This window comes from Pseudophryne corroboree, chromosome 4, assembly GCF_028390025.1.
Source record: "Pseudophryne corroboree isolate aPseCor3 chromosome 4, aPseCor3.hap2, whole genome shotgun sequence".
In the NCBI taxonomy this organism is placed as follows: Eukaryota; Metazoa; Chordata; class Amphibia; order Anura; family Myobatrachidae; genus Pseudophryne; species Pseudophryne corroboree.
Window position 1 is genome coordinate 528,489,871 of NC_086447.1, and position 19,886 is coordinate 528,509,756.

General features: G+C 45.0%; 1 protein-coding gene across 1 annotated transcript in view; it reads right to left on the reverse strand.

Moving 5' to 3' along the window:
* Positions 1 to 4,428: 4,428 nt before the first annotated feature.
* Positions 4,429 to 19,886, reverse strand: part of HDDC2 (HD domain containing 2) — a 131,663-nt gene continuing 116,205 nt past the window's right edge. The window contains exons 5-6 of the mRNA XM_063917272.1: positions 5,488 to 5,626; positions 4,429 to 4,566 (exon numbers count right to left, since the gene is read on the reverse strand). Coding sequence (XP_063773342.1) covers positions 4,469 to 4,566; positions 5,488 to 5,626 — 237 coding nt within the window. The 3' untranslated portion in view covers positions 4,429 to 4,468. The remainder of the gene's footprint in view (positions 4,567 to 5,487; positions 5,627 to 19,886) is intronic.

The window sequence follows — 19,886 nt, forward strand, 5'->3', positions numbered from 1 at the left end:
CTCCTTAATAGGGCTTAGTATTCTAACACCGCTTCCCCTCCCTTACTATGACCCCCTGGTACCGCTGAGGAAACGTAGAGTCTTTGTGGAGGAGCTGCGTTTACCTGCCAGTGTGAGCTGCAGAGGAAAAATGGCGCTGGTGAGCTGCTGGATCCGCTCATAGTGAAGCCCCGCCCCCGTAATGGCGCGCGGTCTTCCCAGTTTTATTATACTGGCTGTGGTGTCCGAGAAGCTCAACAGCGGGTTAGAACCCCTGTAAGCTGTTTGCCAGTGTAGGGTAATGTTAAAAAGCTCAGCTCGCCCCTCACAGCGGAAACACACACACAAACAGCATGTTGTACTGAGCCTGCAGACGCAGCCTGCATGTCAGTGCTGCGCTCCATACCCTGATGCCGCCATTACAGCCGGCGACCCGCTAACCGGGACGCCGGCCACCTACTCATCACTCTTCTTACTTCTAGCTCTGTTAGGGGTGGCGGCGTGCTGCATGCTCGCTGGGGTGGGGCTTGCAAACAGGACCCGCAGGAGCTCAGTGCCCTGCCAGCGGGGAACGGGACCATTAACCCTATAGGAAGGTGGGACGTCCCCCCCCTCTAAGTCCCACGAAGCAGAAAGGCTGGTGCTAACCAGCCCTATCTGATAACAACAAACAGAAAATGCAGAAAACTCTTCAGGAGCTTCCCTAAGCATGACCGGCTCCTCCGGGCACATTTTCTAAACTGAGTCTGGTAGGAGGGGCATAGAGGGAGGAGCCAGCGCACACTATTGATTTCTTCAAGTGCCCAAGGCTCCTAGTGGACCCATCCCATGGTACTAATGTGGACCCCAGTATCCTCTAGGACGTAAGAGAAATGCTGTTTGATGGGGATTAGAAAAAATATCATACAAAACAGTGAGGATGATATGCCCAGAGGACCCTTGATACTATGTCATAGTAGACAATTTAACATCAGGCAGAGCACTACGGTAAGGTAACCAGTCCGGCTCTGCGGGATCTGAACCCCTGTACTCTGTAAACCAGAGTACCCCCTCACAAGTACGTGAAGAAAATACAAACTCCACACAATCCGAGCTATAGCAGGAACTGAACCAACGATGCATGCGCTATGAAGCAGCAATGCCAACCACCACACCCCCTGTACTGCACTTGTGACTGCATGAGTGCAGGCTGGGCCCTAGTAGCGGGCCATTCCTCTAAACGGTATTGTACATACGACAGATAGATGCACATTGTACACTGGTTGGCACAGAACCAAGGTGGGACATGCCGTGGGTGGGGACAGTCACAGAATTATTACTCCTGAACCAGCATTGTCATGGTGGACACAAACCTGCAGAGAGCCTGAGCTTCCACAGGTCCCACATGGTCGACACAGCACCCTCTGACACTTGCGCATTACTGAACTGTTTACAGACAGACAAGGCCCCTGAATTCCACCATTAGCAGAAAAATAAATATGCAGAGCCGGCGTGAAACATTAAGCTGGAGAGGCTTCCTACTGAGTCATCTTTCAATTGTGTGCTGCCCTGACACTCCTGAAAGACAGGCAGCCTGAGTGTCCCCCGATATCCTCTGCTCTGATCTAGCCTCTGCTGTACTTGTTACAGTTACAAAACCAATGTGATAGACATACAAATGTGTCCTCATACATCTTTGCTGCAGTTACGTCCCTCTTGGCACGCCACGTCACGTGAGAATATTCTAGTTTCGCCATCTTTTTTGTTGAAAATGCACCTTATTCACAACGCAATGCGACTAGAATGCACGAGGAGACTCTGCAGATTAATTTCATACATGACACTTGTAGATCTGTGTGCAACTGAGTCTCTGAATCTGTACAATGTAGCAGCCGCAGCTTTTTTCCAATACAAGTTCTGTTCTGCTCTGTATCACCCACAATTTCTAGTGTCATATATCAAATTAATCAGCACAAATTTCTTGTGCATCCTTTCCTCATTGCGTTGCAAATAAGATGCATTTTATGAAAACGACACCTAACACTAGCAAAGTTGCATCTTGCGCTGCATGGCATATTGAGGCTGGATGTATGAGGACACATCTGTAGGCAGCTATACAAAACAAAAATGGTACTTAGCTTGTTGTAGGCAACAAAGTCGCTGCAGGGGAGAGTAATGTGCATTCTGTGCAAGTGTAGGATCAGCAGTCCGGGGCACAGGTATCATGTCGGGCAGTCCCTGCTTAGAAACAGGGCTTGGTGGCTGTACCTCTGCAGGAGGGGGGGGGGGGGGGGGTACAGCGCTGTAAGCTCCACCCCCTCCAGTCTCCACTCTGCAGGGACACCGAGTACTTCCTCTTGACGGTAAAAACCCCGGTCTTAGCCCAACTGACTTGGGCAGCATGTAGTGTGCGTGTACTCCCCTTCCTGCACTAACTGCCTGCCCCCTCTAAAAAGGAGAAAACGTGCTCCGGTCCAAGGGCCAGGCGGCCTTAATTGAGACCAGGGTGCAGTGAGGGGTCCCCGCTGGAAAAGCATTCCTCCACCGCCGATGCAGCTGTATCTGGCGAGCTGTCCACAGCTCCTGTCACTGCAGCACTGATACTGTGTGCTGCTAATGCTAGCTACAAAGAAACAAACTAAACTAGAAAAAAAAAAGGCAAAAGAATAAAGCTACAAAAAGAGCATCTACCTCCCAAAACGTGCGCTTCTCTATAGGTACAGTACCTAAAGAAGACTGGAATTCTGGCGTTGCAGGGGGAGGGGCTAACTTTTAAAACTACAGCTTAATTTAAGTGCCAGCTCCAGCCTCAACCTGCAATCCCAAAACCCAGTGTCCCATCAGCCTTTCTGCAAGAGAAATACTGTTATACAGGTTGAGTATCCCATATCCATATATTCCGAAATACGGAATATTCCGAAATACGGACTTTTTGGAGTGAGAGTGAGATAGTGAAACCTTTGTTTTTTGATGGCTCAATGTACACAAACTTTGTTTAATACACAAAGTTATTAATAATATTGTATTAAATGACCTTCAGGCTGTGTATATAAGGTGTATATGAAACATAAATGAATTGTGTGTATGTACACACACTTTGTTTAATGCACAAAATTATAAAAAATATTGGCTAAAATGACCTTCAGGCTGTGTGTATAAGGTGTATATGTAACATAAATTCATTCTGTGCTTAGATTTAGGTCCCATCACCATGATATCTCATTATGGTATGCAATTATTCCAAAATACGGAAAAATCTGATATCCAAAATACCTCTGGTCCCAAGCATTTTGGATAAGGGATACTCAACCTGTACCTCCAAATACCATCTGACCAGTATACAAAGTCAAATCTGCCCAGTGGTCAACATACAAAACAGACCGCGGCTAACTATGGTATTGCACTCAGTGAGAAACAGTGTCTTTAGCTGTATGGGTTACATCACTGCTTACAGATATGGCATCTCCAACCCCCAGTTTACTGTAATTAAAAGTATGCTTCCTGTCAGATGCCAAAAGGTATCATCCTCACCCATTACTGTTTGATAGCAATGAGCCGATGGCCCTGAACAGAATGCTGGCAGACAGGAGGTACTGAGGTTTGATCTATAGGAATGTCAGTACAAATAATTCCTACAGTATGCATTGTGGCTAAAAGAGCCATATGACACCTACTGCGATTCTTATACTCAGTGGTTAGCATTGCTGCCTCACAGCACTAGGGTCATGGGTTTGATTTTAACCATTGTCTTATCAATGTAATGTTTGTATCTATGTTCATCCAGTGTATGTATGGTATAGCCACTGATTTACTAAGACACACCAAAAACAAATTGGTAGGTTAATTGGTTGTGTACCCTAGTGTGTGTGTGTGTGTGTGTGTGTGTGTGTGTGTGTGTGTGTGTGTGTGTATTAGGAAATTTTAACTGCCAGCTCCAATGGGACAGTTACTGATGTGTATGATTAAACTTTCTCTGTAATGACAGATAAACATCAAAGACCACCACCCATTTAGCTTTTAGCCAAATATAAACTGTTCTGATCTTGAAGCTCAGTTTTTATTTTATCCATAGTTTCAAGTATAAAGACTTTGTTTTTAGGCATGGTATTTGTGCAAAACGTCTAGACAGCCATATACACTACAGCTGGGTTAACACTATAAGATATACCGATCCATATAGTTCGGAGATGGATCAGTACGATATAACGTACACATCGTATAGTGTGTACCTCCGCTCTGTCGTACCCGGCAGACATTCATTGAATCATCCAATTGTGTTGCGTGTCCAATGGAATTCCATAGCTGACACGGTGTTGTTACATACAGCATGTAATGATACATAACCCCATCGTACGGCGGATGCAATGTATAATTACATCGTATTGCTGGGTAGCACTGTCACATGTTGGGTACCCAGCTTAAACCAGCAAGAGTTTACTTTATTAAACAAAAAACACACGCACCAAGGTATAAAAATAAATATTTAATTTTTACAAGAATTACTAATATCTTACAGCTGTGGATTATCCGCTTGTGCTGCTATGTTAGAGTCTCTTTCTTCATAAATTTCAGAAACTAGCTGAACAATCTCTGGATGTTTAAATTTTCCTGAGAAGCAAAAACAAAAGAAATCCATTTATATTAAAAAGGGGCGAGCTAGTGTTCGTTTCATACATAACATTTATCTGAAAAAAAGGAGATGAACCTTTGACAGAAAACATACTGTAGAACAGGCAGCACAGGAGGCCTGGCGTGCTAGAGCCAGCACAGGTATAGTGAAAGACCTGGACACAGATGGGGTACAGCTACAGTAGGTCATGCACTCTCAAATGAGTGAAAAGACAAGAATATGAGGAAAACTGCATAAAGTCAATGGGGTCGATTCTATTCGGCAACTTAAGAATAGCGCCGGGAATTAGCTCCCGACGCTATTCAATTCAGCTGCTAGTGACCTGCAATTGTCGGGAATTCTTCTCTCATCCTCGGCGGATGAGAGAAGACACCCGACAAAAGTGCTGCCTCCCGGCCGGCGCGAGGCTGATTCTGTCGGGAATCAGCATCGCCGCGGGTAGTTAAGTCGGAGAATGCCCGTTCTCCCGACAAAACTACCTGTTAAGTCGTCGAGAACGGGACATCGCCGACTTAACTGGAGCTGAATTGAATAGCGTCGGGAGCTAATTCCCGGCGCTATTCTTAAATTGCCGAATAGAATCGACCCCAATGATTCATCCTGGCAGCAAACTGGGGTTGGCATTATAATAGTGTGGGGTGTGTTTATGTGGCAAACCCTGTTTGAAAGCTAAAGGTTATCTAAACACTCCTGCAGATCCCATTATGGCAAGCTACTCAAATAGTAATAAATATTGGGGAAAAAATAGGGGCACAGGAGTGACAAAGAGAGTAGATGTAGATGGGGAAACTGCAAATACAGCAGAGGCGGATGCACCCACTGAATAAGACAAAACCATGTGCTGACAAGGCTGGAAAAGATATAGCACAACCTGTTATCTGCAGCTAGTCAGTACATACCTGCTGTTGAGTTGTAGAAATCTTGAAGCCTCCCAGGTCTCTTCTCCAACTCCTCATACTCCAGAGCTTGCAAGATCATTTCACACTGGTCTAATTCTTTCACATACTTGGCTTCAGCGCTGGACTGATGCTCATACTCCTGTGCAGGTCATAGAAAGGAGAGATATTCTATAATTATATACTAATATTTACTATAGTGTGACAAGTACTGTATGCTTTAATTATCAAGGAATAACAAGAAGCATAAAGACAAAACACTCAATAAAAATGTCTGAGAACCATATATCAATCCCTGCTCAACATAAGCAATAAAAAACCATATGCACCCTAGACATGCACCTGGTACCGTCACATTTATTTATTTTTTGAAATGCTGAAGAAAAATTTTGTTTTTCCTGCAAGTTAGGAGCAACAAGGAAGATAGAACAGGAATGACATACTTACAAACTAGAAACATACTGAAAATCACGTTTCACTTACAGAACAAAGGAATTACCAACCATGCATTTACAGTTGGACCCAATAGCATTTGCAAGACCACTGTTCTTACTAGGGCTTATTTCATGGATGCAGCGCCCAGCGTTTCTCCCAAACCACTCAGCTGTCAATCTATTCCAATGTCTGTGATTTACAGCTGGAGAGTAGCAGCATCAGGCACCCAAGGCCAGCCCAACCTACACAAGAGTATGTTGGCTTATAGAGTACCAGCCATCAGAGGGCGCCACGAGCAACAGAAAACAAAATGTTCACTGCATGGTGTCCCCCCTCCCCCACCAGACAAAGGATCCCAGCAGACTCCCCTCCACCCTCTGTTAATGATGACCAATATGTTTCACTTTTTTTTTTTTCATAAGAGGGTTTTTCTGCCTAAAATCCTTAACAAGCACCAGTGCTACTGTATATACAGCCGGTGATACAAATTCTACAGTGGAAGCCAGAACCAATTTAGACAGACTGGGCTGGATCCCACAATAACAAAGAATACACATACTGTTGGGGGTCATTTGTAATGAATAAAATCCCTTAAGGGATCAATAAGCCAACTATTACCAAAGGCGTCCCTAGGGTGCTGTGGATCGCACCGCGTGCAACCTTCTGAGGGGAAGACTGCAAAATACTGGGAATCAGAGTGACTGGGAGCCGAGCGCTACACTGTGACTTTATCGCACAGTGACCGCCTCCACTCATTGAGCAGGAGCTGGCAAGTGCAGTGTCTCTAGTGGCATTCCAGCATCTCCGGGACTGCTGGGTACACCTCCCAAGAGATGAAAATAAGGGCGTGCCTTGAGATGCCATGCCCTATTTCTGTTGCATGCAGGGGGCTATTTAGCGCACAAGGTGTCTCCAATCCCAGTGATCTACAAGTCCTGGATCAGTGATCTGCTCTATGGAATAAGGGGTCTATTTACTAGGCTTTGGATGGAGATAAAGTGGTCGGAGATAAAGTACCAACCAATCAGCACCTGTCATTTTTCAAACCAAGCCTGTGACATGGCAGTTAGACGCTGATTGGCTGGTACTTTATCTCCGTCCACTTTACCTCCATCCAAGGCTTAGTAAATAGACCCCTAAGTCTGTACGAATACATGGAGAACTCTGTCCTACTTTCTTTCTAAACAAGCACCCCTGAAAGTTGGATGAAGCAACTGAGTGCAAGCTCATCTCTCTTCATTCTGGACGAATGGGGTGCCTTCCTTCCTTTCAAACATGAATACCAATCCCATCAAGGTATCGCCTTACAGCTCCCCCATGGAAATTAAGAGGTGGCATTCCAAGCACGCAGTGATAAAGTATACTGCAGAATTAACGAACAAATGCCATATGTCCACATTTTAAGGTTCTAAGCCTTTTTCATCAGGACATATGGCTTCCAAAAGTGCAAGTGAACAGTGAAAAAAATCTTTTTTGCGCAATATCTACATCTGAGTGCTGAGTATAGTTGTTCTCTCCCGCCCCAGTTTCACTATAGTTCTCATATTCCCCTCTCACGCAGAGTGCACCCTCTATCTGGAACTGTGCATCATGACTGTAGAAGATCCATGCTTTGGGGAATGCTTGTAAAATGGAGATTTTTCAGCCAACAAAACTGCAGCTCGTTCCAGCTAACGAATCCAATATGAAAGTAGCCAAAGTGGTCAGTAAAACTGCTTTGTTTTACAAGTAGACAGCACTCAGTTTCCACCCAAATCAACATGTTTTTCTACAGGACTCTCTGAAGAAACACAACATAACGCACTCCTAAATAGCTAACTATAGTAAAGATAGACTACTGCTGCTGTACATCAAATGCAATGTCTAGGGTGATGTATCCACTGAGCTCCAAGGGAAAATAGTTATAAGGATAGGACAATAGGAGGTCAATAGCATTCACCAGGAATGTAATATCCATGCAGTAAACTGAAGTACAACACATAATCTGAAAGCAAATGGAAATCAACTGACCTACAGTAGGGCATGAGCAACCAGCTTGATCATAAAAGCTTAGAACTCCACAGAGAAGTATAGCCTAATCGGGCTGCAGTGCATAAACACTTTTTGAAACCTGGAAATCCAAGCTCAGTGTTGCAAAGAGCACATGCAATGGGTTAGAAAGCAGTGGGGGAAGGCAATATGGACAGAGTAATTATCCCCAACCTTATTTTCTACAAACAGATGAGTGAACATGTTTGTACATAAAAGTGCAGAGGCCTGGTGGCTCATGTTCCTGGCATGGTTGGAGTGTAATAATTCCCTGAAAAAAGTTCTTCACCCATAGAGCTGTATTTCTTTTCTTCAGCAGTGATGTCAAGAATGACAATTCTCCCATCCAAAAAACACGTATGGTACACAATGATTTCATGAGGACGACACGGATGTTAGCCAATCTGAACTCAATGAAGCATTTATGGAATATTTTAGAAAGCGGCCCACGTGAGCAGTTTCCATCAGTTTCATAAAGTGTCCCTCAGGGGACTTTGAGGAAATAGTACTGTATTCCCGCCAGCACAATTCCAGACACTAGTACACTCAATGCCAATTGCGCATACAAGCCCATATGTGGTGGCGCAACTGACCTTATATTTGGCATTTCCATTCTTTTGACCACAAACCACCATTAGAATAAATGCAAAATTGTTCTAAGACTTAGTAAAAAATAATTCAAACAGTTAAGTGGTACTAAACATCAACAGCACATATATCTTTTGAACAAAACAAATCTTTTTGTTATTACTAACTGTAATACATTTTTGTTCTATTTCAAAAATGATAAAAACTCTCATTGCACCAAGCATCTATACATTACACATAGGGTGATAAATAAAATAAGATTTTACTTACCGATAAATCTATTTCTCGTAGTCCGTAGTGGATGCTGGGACTCCGTAAGGACCATGGGGAATAGCGGCTCCGCAGGAGACAGGGCACAAAATAAAAGCTTGAGATATCAGGTGGTGTGCACTGGCTCCTCCCCCTATGACCCTCCTCCAAGCCAGTTAGGATACTGTGCCCGGACGAGCGTACATAATAAGGAAGGATATTGAATCCCGGGTAAGACTCATACCAGCCACACCAATCACACCGTACAACTCGTGATCTGAACCCAGTTAACAGTATGATAAATTTAAAGGAGCCTCTGAAAGGATGGCTCAACAATAATAACCCGAATTTTTTGTAACAATAACTATATACAAGTATTGCAGACAATCCGCACTAGGGATGGGCGCCCAGCATCCACTACGGACTACGAGAAATAGATTTATCGGTAAGTAAAATCTTATTTTCTCTAACGTCCTAAGTGGATGCTGGGACTCCGTAAGGACCATGGGGATTATACCAAAGCTCCCAAACGGGCGGGAGAGTGCGGATGACTCTGCAGCACCGAATGAGAGAACTCCAGGTCCTCCTCAGCCAGGGTATCAAATTTGTAGAATTTAGCAAACGTGTTTGCCCCTGACCAAGTAGCTGCTCGGCAAAGTTGTAAAGCCGAGACCCCTCGGGCAGCCGCCCAAGATGAGCCCACTTTCCTTGTGGAATGGGCTTTTACTGATTTTGGCTGTGGCAATCCTGCCACGGAATGTGCAAGCTGAATTGTACTACAAATCCAACGAGCAATCGTCTGCTTTGAAGCAGGAGCACCCAGCTTGTTGGGTGCATACAGGATAAACAGCGAGTCAGTTTTCCGGACTCCAGCCGTCCTGGAAACATATATTTTCAAGGCCCTGACAACGTCCAGCAACTTAGAGTCCTCTAAGTCCCTAGTAGCCGCAGGTACCACAATAAGTTGGTTCATGTGAAATGCAGAAACCACCTTAGGTAGAAATTGAGGACGAGTCCTCAATTCCGCCCTGTCAGAATGAAAAGTTAGGTAAGGGCTTTTACATGATAAAGCCGCCAATTCTGACACACGCCTAGCTGAAGCCAAGGCCAACAGCATCGACACCTTCCACGTGAGATATTTTAAATCTACCGTAGACAATGGTTCAAACCAGTGTGATTTTAGAAATCTCAACACAACATTGAGATCCCAAGGTGCCACTGGAGGCACAAAAGGAGGCTGTATGTGCAGCACCCCTTTCACAAATGTCTGAACTTCAGGTACTGAAGCCAGTTCTTTCTGGAAGAATATCGACAGGGCCGAAATTTGAACCTTAATGGACCCTAATTTTAGGCCCATAGACAGTCCTGTTTGCAGGAAATGCAAGAAACGACCCAGTTGAAATTCCTGTGTAGGGGCCTTCTTGGCCTCACACCACGCAACATATTTACGCCAAATGCGGTGATAATGTTTTGCGGTTACTTCCTTTCTGGCTTTTACCAGAGTAGGGATGACTTCTTCTGGAATGCCCTTGTCCTTCAGGATCCGGCGTTCAACCGCCATGCCGTCAAACGCAGCCGCGGTAAGTCTTGGAACAGACAAGGCCCCTGCAGAAGCAGGTCCTGTCTTAGAGGTAGAGGCCACGGTTCGTCCGTGAGCATCTCTTGAAGTTCCGGGTACCAAGACCTTCTTGGCCAATCCGGAACCACGAGTATAGTTCTTACTCCTCTCCTTCTTATGATTCTCAATACTTTCGGTATGAGGGGCAGAGGAGGGAATACATACACTGACTGGTACACCCACGGCGTTACCAGAGCGTCCACTGCTATTGCCTGAGGGTCCCTTGACCTGGCGCAATATCTGTCCAGTTTTTTGTTTAGACGTGACGCCATCATGTCCACCTTTGGTCTTTCCCAACGGTTTACAATTTGGTGGAAGACTTCTGGGTGAAGTCCCCACTTTCCCGGGTGAAGGTCGTGTCTGCTGAGGAAGTCTGCTTCCCAGTTGTCCACTCCCGGAATGAACACTGCTGACAGTGCTATCACATGATTTTCCGCCCAGCGAAGAATCCTTGCAGTTTCTGCCATTGCCCTCCTGCTTCTCGTGCCGCCCTGTCTGTTTATGTGGGCGACTGCCGTGATGTTGTCCGACTGGATCAACACCGCCTGACCCTGAAGCAGAGGTTTTGCTTGAATTAAGGCATTGTAAATGGCCCTTAGTTCTAGAATGTTTATATGAAGAGATGTTTCCATGCTTGACCACAAGCCCTGGAAATTCCTTCCCTGTGTGACTGCTCCCCAGCCTCTCAGGCTGGCATCCGTGGTTACCAGGATCCAATCCTGAATGCCAAATCTGCGGCCCTCTAGTAGATGAGCCCTCTGAAGCCACCACAGGAGAGACACCCTTGTCCTTGGCGACAGGGTTATCCGTTGATGCATCTGAAGATGCGATCCGGACCATTTTCCCAGTAGATCCCACTGAAAAGTTCTTGCATGGAATCTTCCGAATGGAATCGCTTTGTAAGAAGCCACCATTTTTCCCAGGACCCTTGTGCACTGATGCACTGAGACCTGTCCTGGTTTTAGGAGGTTCCTGACTAGCTCGGATAACTCCCTGGCCTTCTCCTCCGGGAGAAACACCTTCTTCTGGACTGTGTCCAGAATCATTCCTAAGAACAGTAGACGTGTCGTTGGAATCAGCTGCGATTTTGGAATATTTAGAATCCATCCGTGCTGACTTAGCACTACCTGAGATAGTGCCACTCCGACTTCTAACTGTTCCTTGGTTCTTGCCCTTATCAGGAGATCGTCCAAGTAAGGGATAATTAAGATGCCTTTTCTTCGTAGAAGAATCATCATTTCGGCCATTACCTTGGTAAAGACCCGAGGCGCCGTGGACAATCCAAACGGCAGCGTCTGAAACTGATAATGACAGTTTTGTACTACAAACCTGAGGTACCCTTGGTGAGAAGGATATATTGGGACGTGGAGATAAGCATCCTTGATGTCCAGCGACACCATATAGTCCCCCTCTTCCAGGTTCGCTATCACCGCTCTGAGTGACTCCATCTTGAATTTGAACCTTTTTATGTAAGTGTTCAAAGATTTTAGATTTAATATTGGTCTCACCGAGCCGTCCGGCTTCGGTACCACAAATAGTGTGGAATAATACCCCTTCCCCTGTTGTAAGAGGGGTACCTTGATTATCACCTGCTGGGAGTACAGCTTGTGAATGGCTTCCAGAACTGCCTCCCTGTCGGAGGGAGACTTTGGTAAAGCAGACTTCAGGAACCGATGAGGAGGAAACGCCTCGAATTCCAGTTTGTACCCCTGTGATACTACCTGTAGAATCCAGGGATCCACTTGCGAGTGAGCCCACTGCGCGTTGAAATACTTGAGACGGGCCCCCACCGTGTCTGAGTCTGCTTGTAAAGCCCCAGCGTCATGCTGAAGACTTGGCAGAAGCAGGGGAGGGCTTCTGCTCCTGGGAAGCGGCTGCATGGTGCTGCCTTTTTCCTCTTCCTCTGCCCTTGGGCAGAAAAGAGTGACCTTTTGCTCGCTTGTACTTATGGGAACGAAAGGACTGAGTTTGAAAAGACTGTGTCTTTTTCTGTTGATGTGAAGTAACCTGGGGTAAAAAGGTGGATTTTCCAGCCGTTGCCGTGGCCACCAGGTCTGTTAGACCAGCCCCAAATAACTCCTCCCCCTTATACGGCAATACTTCCATGTGCCGTTTGGAATCTGCGTCCCCTGACCACTGTCTGGTCCATAATGCTCTTCTGGCAGAGATGGACATTGCGCTTACTCTTGATGCCAGGGTACAAATATCCCTCTGCGCATCACGCATATATAGCAATGCATCCTTTAAATGTTCTATAGTTAACAGAATATTGTCCCTATCCAGGGTATCAATATTCTCAGTCAGGGAATCCGCCCATGCGACTCCAGCACTGCACATCCAGGCTGATGCGATTGCTGGTCGCAGTATAACACCAGTATGTGTGTATTTACTTTTCAGGATATTTTCCAGCCTCCTATCAGCTGGTTCTTTGAGGGTGGCCGTATCAGGGGACGGTAACGCTACTTGTTTAGATAAACGTGTGAGCGCCTTATCTACCCTAGGGGGTGTTTCCCACCGTGCCCTAACCTCTGGCGGGAAAGGGTATAGTGCTAATAACTTATTAGAAATTAGCTGTTTTTTATCGGGGGAAACCCACGCTTTATCACACACCTCATTTATTTCCTCAGACTCAGGAAAAACTATTGGCAGTTTTTTCACACCCCACATAATACCCGCCTTTGAGGTATTTGTAGTGTCAGAAAGGTTCAATGCCTCTTTCATTGCCGTGATCATGTAACGTGTGGCCCTATTGGACAGTACGTTTGTCTCGTCACCGTCGACACTAGATTCAGTATCTGTATCTGGATCCGTGTCGACCCACTGAGGTAGCGGCCGTTTTAGGGCCCCTGAGGGTGTCTGAGACGCCTGAACAGGCACTAATTGATTTGCCGGCTTTCTCATGTCGTCAACAGTTTTTTGTAAATTGCTGACATTATCACTTAATTGCTTAAACACAATCATCCAGTCAGGTGTCGACTCCCTAGGGGGTGACATCACTAACACAGGCAACTGCTCCGCCTCCACCTCATTTTCCTCCTCATACATGTCGACACACGCGTACCGACACACAGCACACACACCGGGAATGCTCTGATAGAGGACAGGACCCCACTTAGCCCTTTGGAGAGACAGAGGGAGAGTCTGCCAGCACACACCCAGCGCTATATATATACAGGGATAACCTTATATAAGTGTTAATCCCTTATAGCTGCTGTTAATCTAGTTATTTGCTGCCAAAATGCCCCCCCTTCTCTTTTTTACCCTGAATCAGATGCAGTACTGCAGGGGAGAATTAGGGAGCCGTCCTTCCAGCGGAGCTGTGAGGGAATAATGGCGCCAGTGTGCTGAGGAGATAGGCCCCGCCCCTTCACGACGTCCTTAACTCCCGCTTTTTTGTGTAGAATGGCAGGGGAAAAAATACATCCATATAGCCCTGGAGCTATATGTGATGTATTCCTTTTGCCAGCTAAGGTATATGTGTGTTATATTGCGTCTCAGGGCGCTCCCCCCCAGCGCCCTGCACCCTCAGTGACCGGAGTGTGAAGTGTGCTGAGAGCAATGGCGCACAGCTGCGGTGCTGTGCGCTACCTTAGTCTTGAAGACAGGATGTCTTCTGCCGCCGCTTTCACCGGACCTTCGTCTCTTCTGGCTCTGTAAGGGGGACGGCGGCGCGGCTCCGGTGACCCATCCAGGCTGAACCTGTGATCGTCCCTCTGGAGCTAACGTCCAGTAGCCTAAGAAGCCCAATCCACTCTGCACTCAGGTGAGTTCGCTTCTTCTCCCCTTAGTCCCACGATGCAGTGAGCCTGTTGCCAGCAGGACTCACTGAAAATAAAAAAACCTAACTAAACTTTTATTCTAAGCAGCTCTGGAGAGCTACCTAGTTTGCACCCTTCTCGGCCGGGCACAAAAATCTAACTGGCTTGGAGGAGGGTCATAGGGGGAGGAGCCAGTGCACACCACCTGATATCTCAAGCTTTTATTTTGTGCCCTGTCTCCTGCAGAGCCGCTATTCCCCATGGTCCTTACGGAGTCCCAGCATCCACTTAGGACGTTAGAGAAATTAGAAATAAAGTACTGCTGACATTATGCTTGTATGTATTGAATTTATGAAATATTCGGAGAGTCTCTTTAGAGCAATTTCATCAGTGAATTGCTGATGGGTTAAGAGCTGGAGATGTGAACTGCCTTAAGAATGTATTATTGGATTCTGGATTCTACAGAACTATAGAAGAAAGAGAACAAACGTCATACACTTATCCAGCCTTCGCCCCTACAGAATTCACAACACTTTTATATAATCTGGATAATTAAATATTTTCTGTTAGGTTATTTACATGAAAAAAAAAAGTGAATACCATTAGCCCATCAATTGTTTTGTATGGCAAAACTACAAAGGCTAGAAGGCATTCATTTCTCCTACATGATTACATTTCATACATTACTATTGCTTAACCTGGCTTTTTGCTGTCACATTGCACGCTGATTAGGCTAAAACGAAAAAAGAGAACTCACAACTGAAACCTGAAGGGTAGTTTGTGCAATAAGTGAAAGCCAACATGTAAAGGATTGCCATGGCATTCTCACTGCTTGTCAAATTATCTCTCATCATGACCACACAGATCACTACGCATCAGCAGCAGCCTGCCTGTGCTCTCTCGCTCCCAGCATCAAGCGGAATGTGCTACTTTGCCATCTATTCCGTTCTTTATTACATGTCTTCAGGATCTGCTTCAGGATAGCAAATTCCATCTTTTTCCCACTCCTAATACAGTCCGTATTTACAGTCATTCTTTGTTTTTATTAGGTTTTTTTTTTTTTCTTGATCTGCTTAGTTTTCCTATTCATTCAGTGTTTCTGCTCATGAGATATAGCAGCCAAGGCATTGCTGGCATCACATTAAAAACCACCAAAAGGCATAAAATAATTGCAGCAAAGTACTCCTGATCCGGAGAACTGTGCTTACAGCATTACACACTTCTTTCTAGTCCAATGTCTATTTTATTAGCCCAGCAGAGTTAAATCAATAACTACTAACAAAACAAAACAAAAAAAGAGTCTGACAATTTGGTACATCTTCCACTGCACAGCGCTAGAATTGTGATACCTTACAAATACATAGTGATGATGTTGTCTGTACAGCGGCTTGATTACCCACTTTACCAGTCTGGTGAAAAGGCAACATCAATAAAATGACTTGCATAAACTCTAGGGGTATTTATTTATTAGCAGTTTCTTATATAGCGCAGCAAATTCCGTTGCGCTTTACAACTGGACAAAATGAGAAGACAAAACTAGGTAATAAACAGTCATAGAGGTAGGAGGGCCCTGCTCGCAAGCTTACAATCTATGGGGAAAAAATAAGCCTAGGGGTATATTTACTAATTAGGAATATTAAACAGAAATTCACCCAGCACCTGATGACAAGAGGAAATTCAGTGCACAGCTGCAGCGGTGAAAAAGAAGGTGACTGCCAGCCTCACAATATCTCAGACATTTTAACAAATAACCACACTACTGTGCACTAGTTAGTACAATTAAGATTAATGGAGGTATTTAATAAAGCTCAGAAAGAGATATAATTGTAAGAAATAAAGTACTAGCCAATCAACTTTTGCCTTACATTTTACAGGCTGTGTTTGAAAAATGACAGGAGCTGATTGGTTGGTACTTTATCCCTCACAACTTTATCTCTCTTTAAGCTTTGATACATACCCTCCAAAAAGAAAATGAAGCAGTAGTAAAAGCAAGCTACATGTTCTACGTGGGAGATGTATCAAACCTTGGAGAGAGAGATAAAGTGGAGAAGTGGTCAACTTAGTACCAACTAATCAGCTCCTGTTATTTTTCAAACTGTGCAAGCTAATTTTATAGTTAGAAGTTTGATATGGGCCACTTCTCTGCTACGGGTGGTATTCAATTAGTGGCGAATATTCAGACAGTCGGAAAAACTGCACTTTTCGCCCCTTCTTAGGTTGAATTTACTTTCGACCTATTCAAAGTGCCGATTTTTCGACTGTCAAAAAATCCGGCACTGTCGGTAAACACGTGGATCTGCGAATTACTCGTCAATCCACGTATTTTGTCGAGAAGGCGGCTGTTTTCGACTATTTTCCGTGGATGCAGATTCGACACGTCAAATCTGTGTTGTTGGAAAAGTGGGCAAAAACGTCCGGGATTGAATAGCTTAATGCAGATTTTTCAGCTAGCCAAAAAATCCGGACATAATTGTATATATCCCTATATCTCTCTCCATGATTTTCTCTCCTGTGTGCTTTCAGAGGGCAAATTCATAAAGCAAAGTGTGGTGAAAACGGGCAAAATCGTATGCCCTGATATAGTCCCAAGTTTTGGGGGAAAGGACTGCTGAAATAGATAGCAATATAACTGAACAATTAATAGGAAAAAAAATCAAGTTTTAATTGCATTTTCCACTGCAATGGACAAGTGCACAGATGTCACTGGCGTGGCACACGTACTGTAGCTGTTTTATCTGCATATGAGGAGGATCTGGATGTAACTGGAGAATCTTCTTTCCCTGCATGATGGGACAACTGGTGAGAATATTTTCAAGGAGTCAGACGGCCTCCTGAAAACGTCTAATCTTTAATTATCAAAATTAGTATGTGCGGCGACAGACGGGTAAACATAGTGTGACTAAGCTGATGAATAAGCAAATTAAAACCACCCTTCACAGTACATTATGCGAGTCCTTTGCTCAAAATGTATCAAAACTATTAAAGGGAACCAGCATATGCCAGGACACCTTGTCCGTCTCCCACTCTGTCCTGTCACTGGCACAGAGCGGTCCTCCAGCTACAGTCTGCGCCAGAGGACTGCTGCAGTGGGAGACATTAGAGGGGCTGTGTACACCCCGGCTCCCACTGTGCATGCATGCCTGAGGCGGAACATACCTTAGACTGGGTTGGGGTCGGGATCCCGGTGGTCAGCATACCAATGCCGGGATCCCGGCCGCTAGGATGCCGGCAGGGGGGCTCTCACAGGTTCTATTCCCACTCTATGGGTGTCGTGGACACCCACATGTGGGAATAGTCCTGGGCTTCCTGGCGGCCGGGATCCCAGCGTCGCTATGCTGACCACCGGATCCCGACCGCCGGTCACCTGACTACATCCCCTTAGACTATATACATGGGTCTTGAAATTAAATTTGTGAAGACAACCGTAAATTTCATACATTCGCATGGACTGAATTAATGGTAATTTCCAGTTTGTTTAGTAAAATGGAATACGAGTTCAAAGGCATAATGTATTACTCATAGGTTTCCTGGATTTCTTGTCAATGTTTTGAAGTTATTCTGTCTACTACGCCGAGAATTCACAATTTTATTTCAAAAAGATAGTCAACAGATAAGTTTGATGACAGTGACTGGTTTTGAGATGTGGCATTCATGGCAGATATCACTGGACATTTAAACAAGTTAAACTTGAAACTACAGGGAGAAAAAAAAAACATCAAATCAGCCTGTTCCACAATGTATTACTGTTAAGGTTTTTAAAACAACATTTTTAAATAACTACAATTTGACACATTTTCCTACAAGCAAGGTAGGGGACGGTTCTCATGATTTTTACAATTAAGCTTACAACCTGAAAGAATTACAGATTTTGAAAATAGGATTTTTAGTCTATTACTATTGAGTCCTTTATGTCTGAAGCAGGCTGTGGGCCACTGGACCATGGGATTGCAGGTTGGGGCTGGAGCTGCACTTAAACAAACTGTAACTTTAAAAGGGAGCTCCTCCCCCCTGTAAACCTATAATTCCAGTACTTCTATAAAAGAGTCCAGTAAGGAGTAGCAGTAACCCAGTAAAACTGTTAGAACAATCAAACAAACCAGTAGGGAAAAGACGGTAGAGAACCAAAATCTTGCACGACTGAGCGAAAGGGAAGGAACGCAGTGTCCCGTAGCCTGCTTCGGAGGTAAGGATTCAATGGTCAGTGACCAAAAATCCTATTTTCTCTGTCAGAAAGGCTGGTGGGATACTGGAATATTATACTGTGGGAACGCTCAGGCTGACTGATCGGAAAACTGGACACCGAGAGTGGGCCTTGCCAGAGGCAAAAACATGAAAACGAGTAAACGTGTAGACGGAGGATCAGGTAGCTGCACAACAAAGCCGTTCCGCCGAAGCTGGATGTAGCGATGCCCAGGTCACCACTGCCCTAGTGGAATGCACTGACACCCGATCTGGTTCCAGTCACTAGTATAGGGTCTAGTATAGGGTCGAGTGATGACCGAGCAGATCCATTGCTCAACAGTCTGCTTTGTAGTCGGCCAACTGCATTTATGTGCATCATAAAGAACAAGCAGAGAATCTGTGCGGCAGACAGAAGAAGTCTTGTCCAAGTAAATCAGCAGACCTCGGGCTACATCTAGTAGAGCCAGATCGTCCCGGTCCCATGAAGTTGATGAGAAGGAAAAAAACAGAAAAACAATGTCTTGGTTTAAGTGAAAAACAGAAACAACTTTTAGATACTAAAACGTAGGAACTGTACAGAAAACCACTCTATCGCCATGGAAGATGAGAAGAGACAGCTTGCAAGACAAATCCCCTAACTCGGAAACACGCTGAGCTGACGCAATAGTCAAAAGGAAGACCAGTTTCCAAGTAACAAATTGAAGATCATCTGACCGTAAAGGCTCAAATGGAGCCTGCTTGAGAGCCGATAGATCCCACGGTCCTATCGGTGGATGACTCAGGCGTAGAATATGCACCACACCCTGTAAAAAGATTTGGATCTCTTAAAGAAGGGCCAAACACCATTGGAAATAAATTGACAGGGCCGAAATCTGTACTTTCAAAGGCTCTGTTCACAACACAAGATACAGAGTGTCCATACCCTGTGGTAATTACACGACAAAACAGATTTCTAGGCTCACAGCATTGTACAGACTACTGAGGGAGAAAACCCTTTAGATTTCAAAAGCCAGGACATTAAAACCAATTGATGAAGGGCCTCGCGTTGAAATGGACCTTGTTGTAGGTGTGGACGAGGAGGAAGACGCCGCCCGGGACCTGCTAACATTTTGAGAATGTCGGTATACCACGACCTGCGAGGCCAGCACGGAGCCACTAGGATTAATTTCACCCCTTGATACTTGATTTATTAAAGTACCAAAGGCAACATTGAGGTCAGAAGAAACAGATAAAAGTCCCACGGAAACGTTATGCATTCAGTTTGAAAGCCAGCGGGTCTCTGGATCTCTCACAATACTGTGGAACCTTGAAGTTGTGTCAAGAGGCCATGAGATCCACCTGCGGAAAGCCCTACTTCAAAACTAACTGTTGAAACACCTCTGGATTGAGGGACCACTCCATTGACTGAAACGTGGTTCTGCTTAGGAAGTCTACTTACCAATTTTCCACTCCCAGGATGAACACTGCTGATAACGCTAGAAGTAAAAAGACTCCACCCAGGAAATTTTCGGGCCGCCATCGGTGTTGCGCTTTTTATGCCTCCT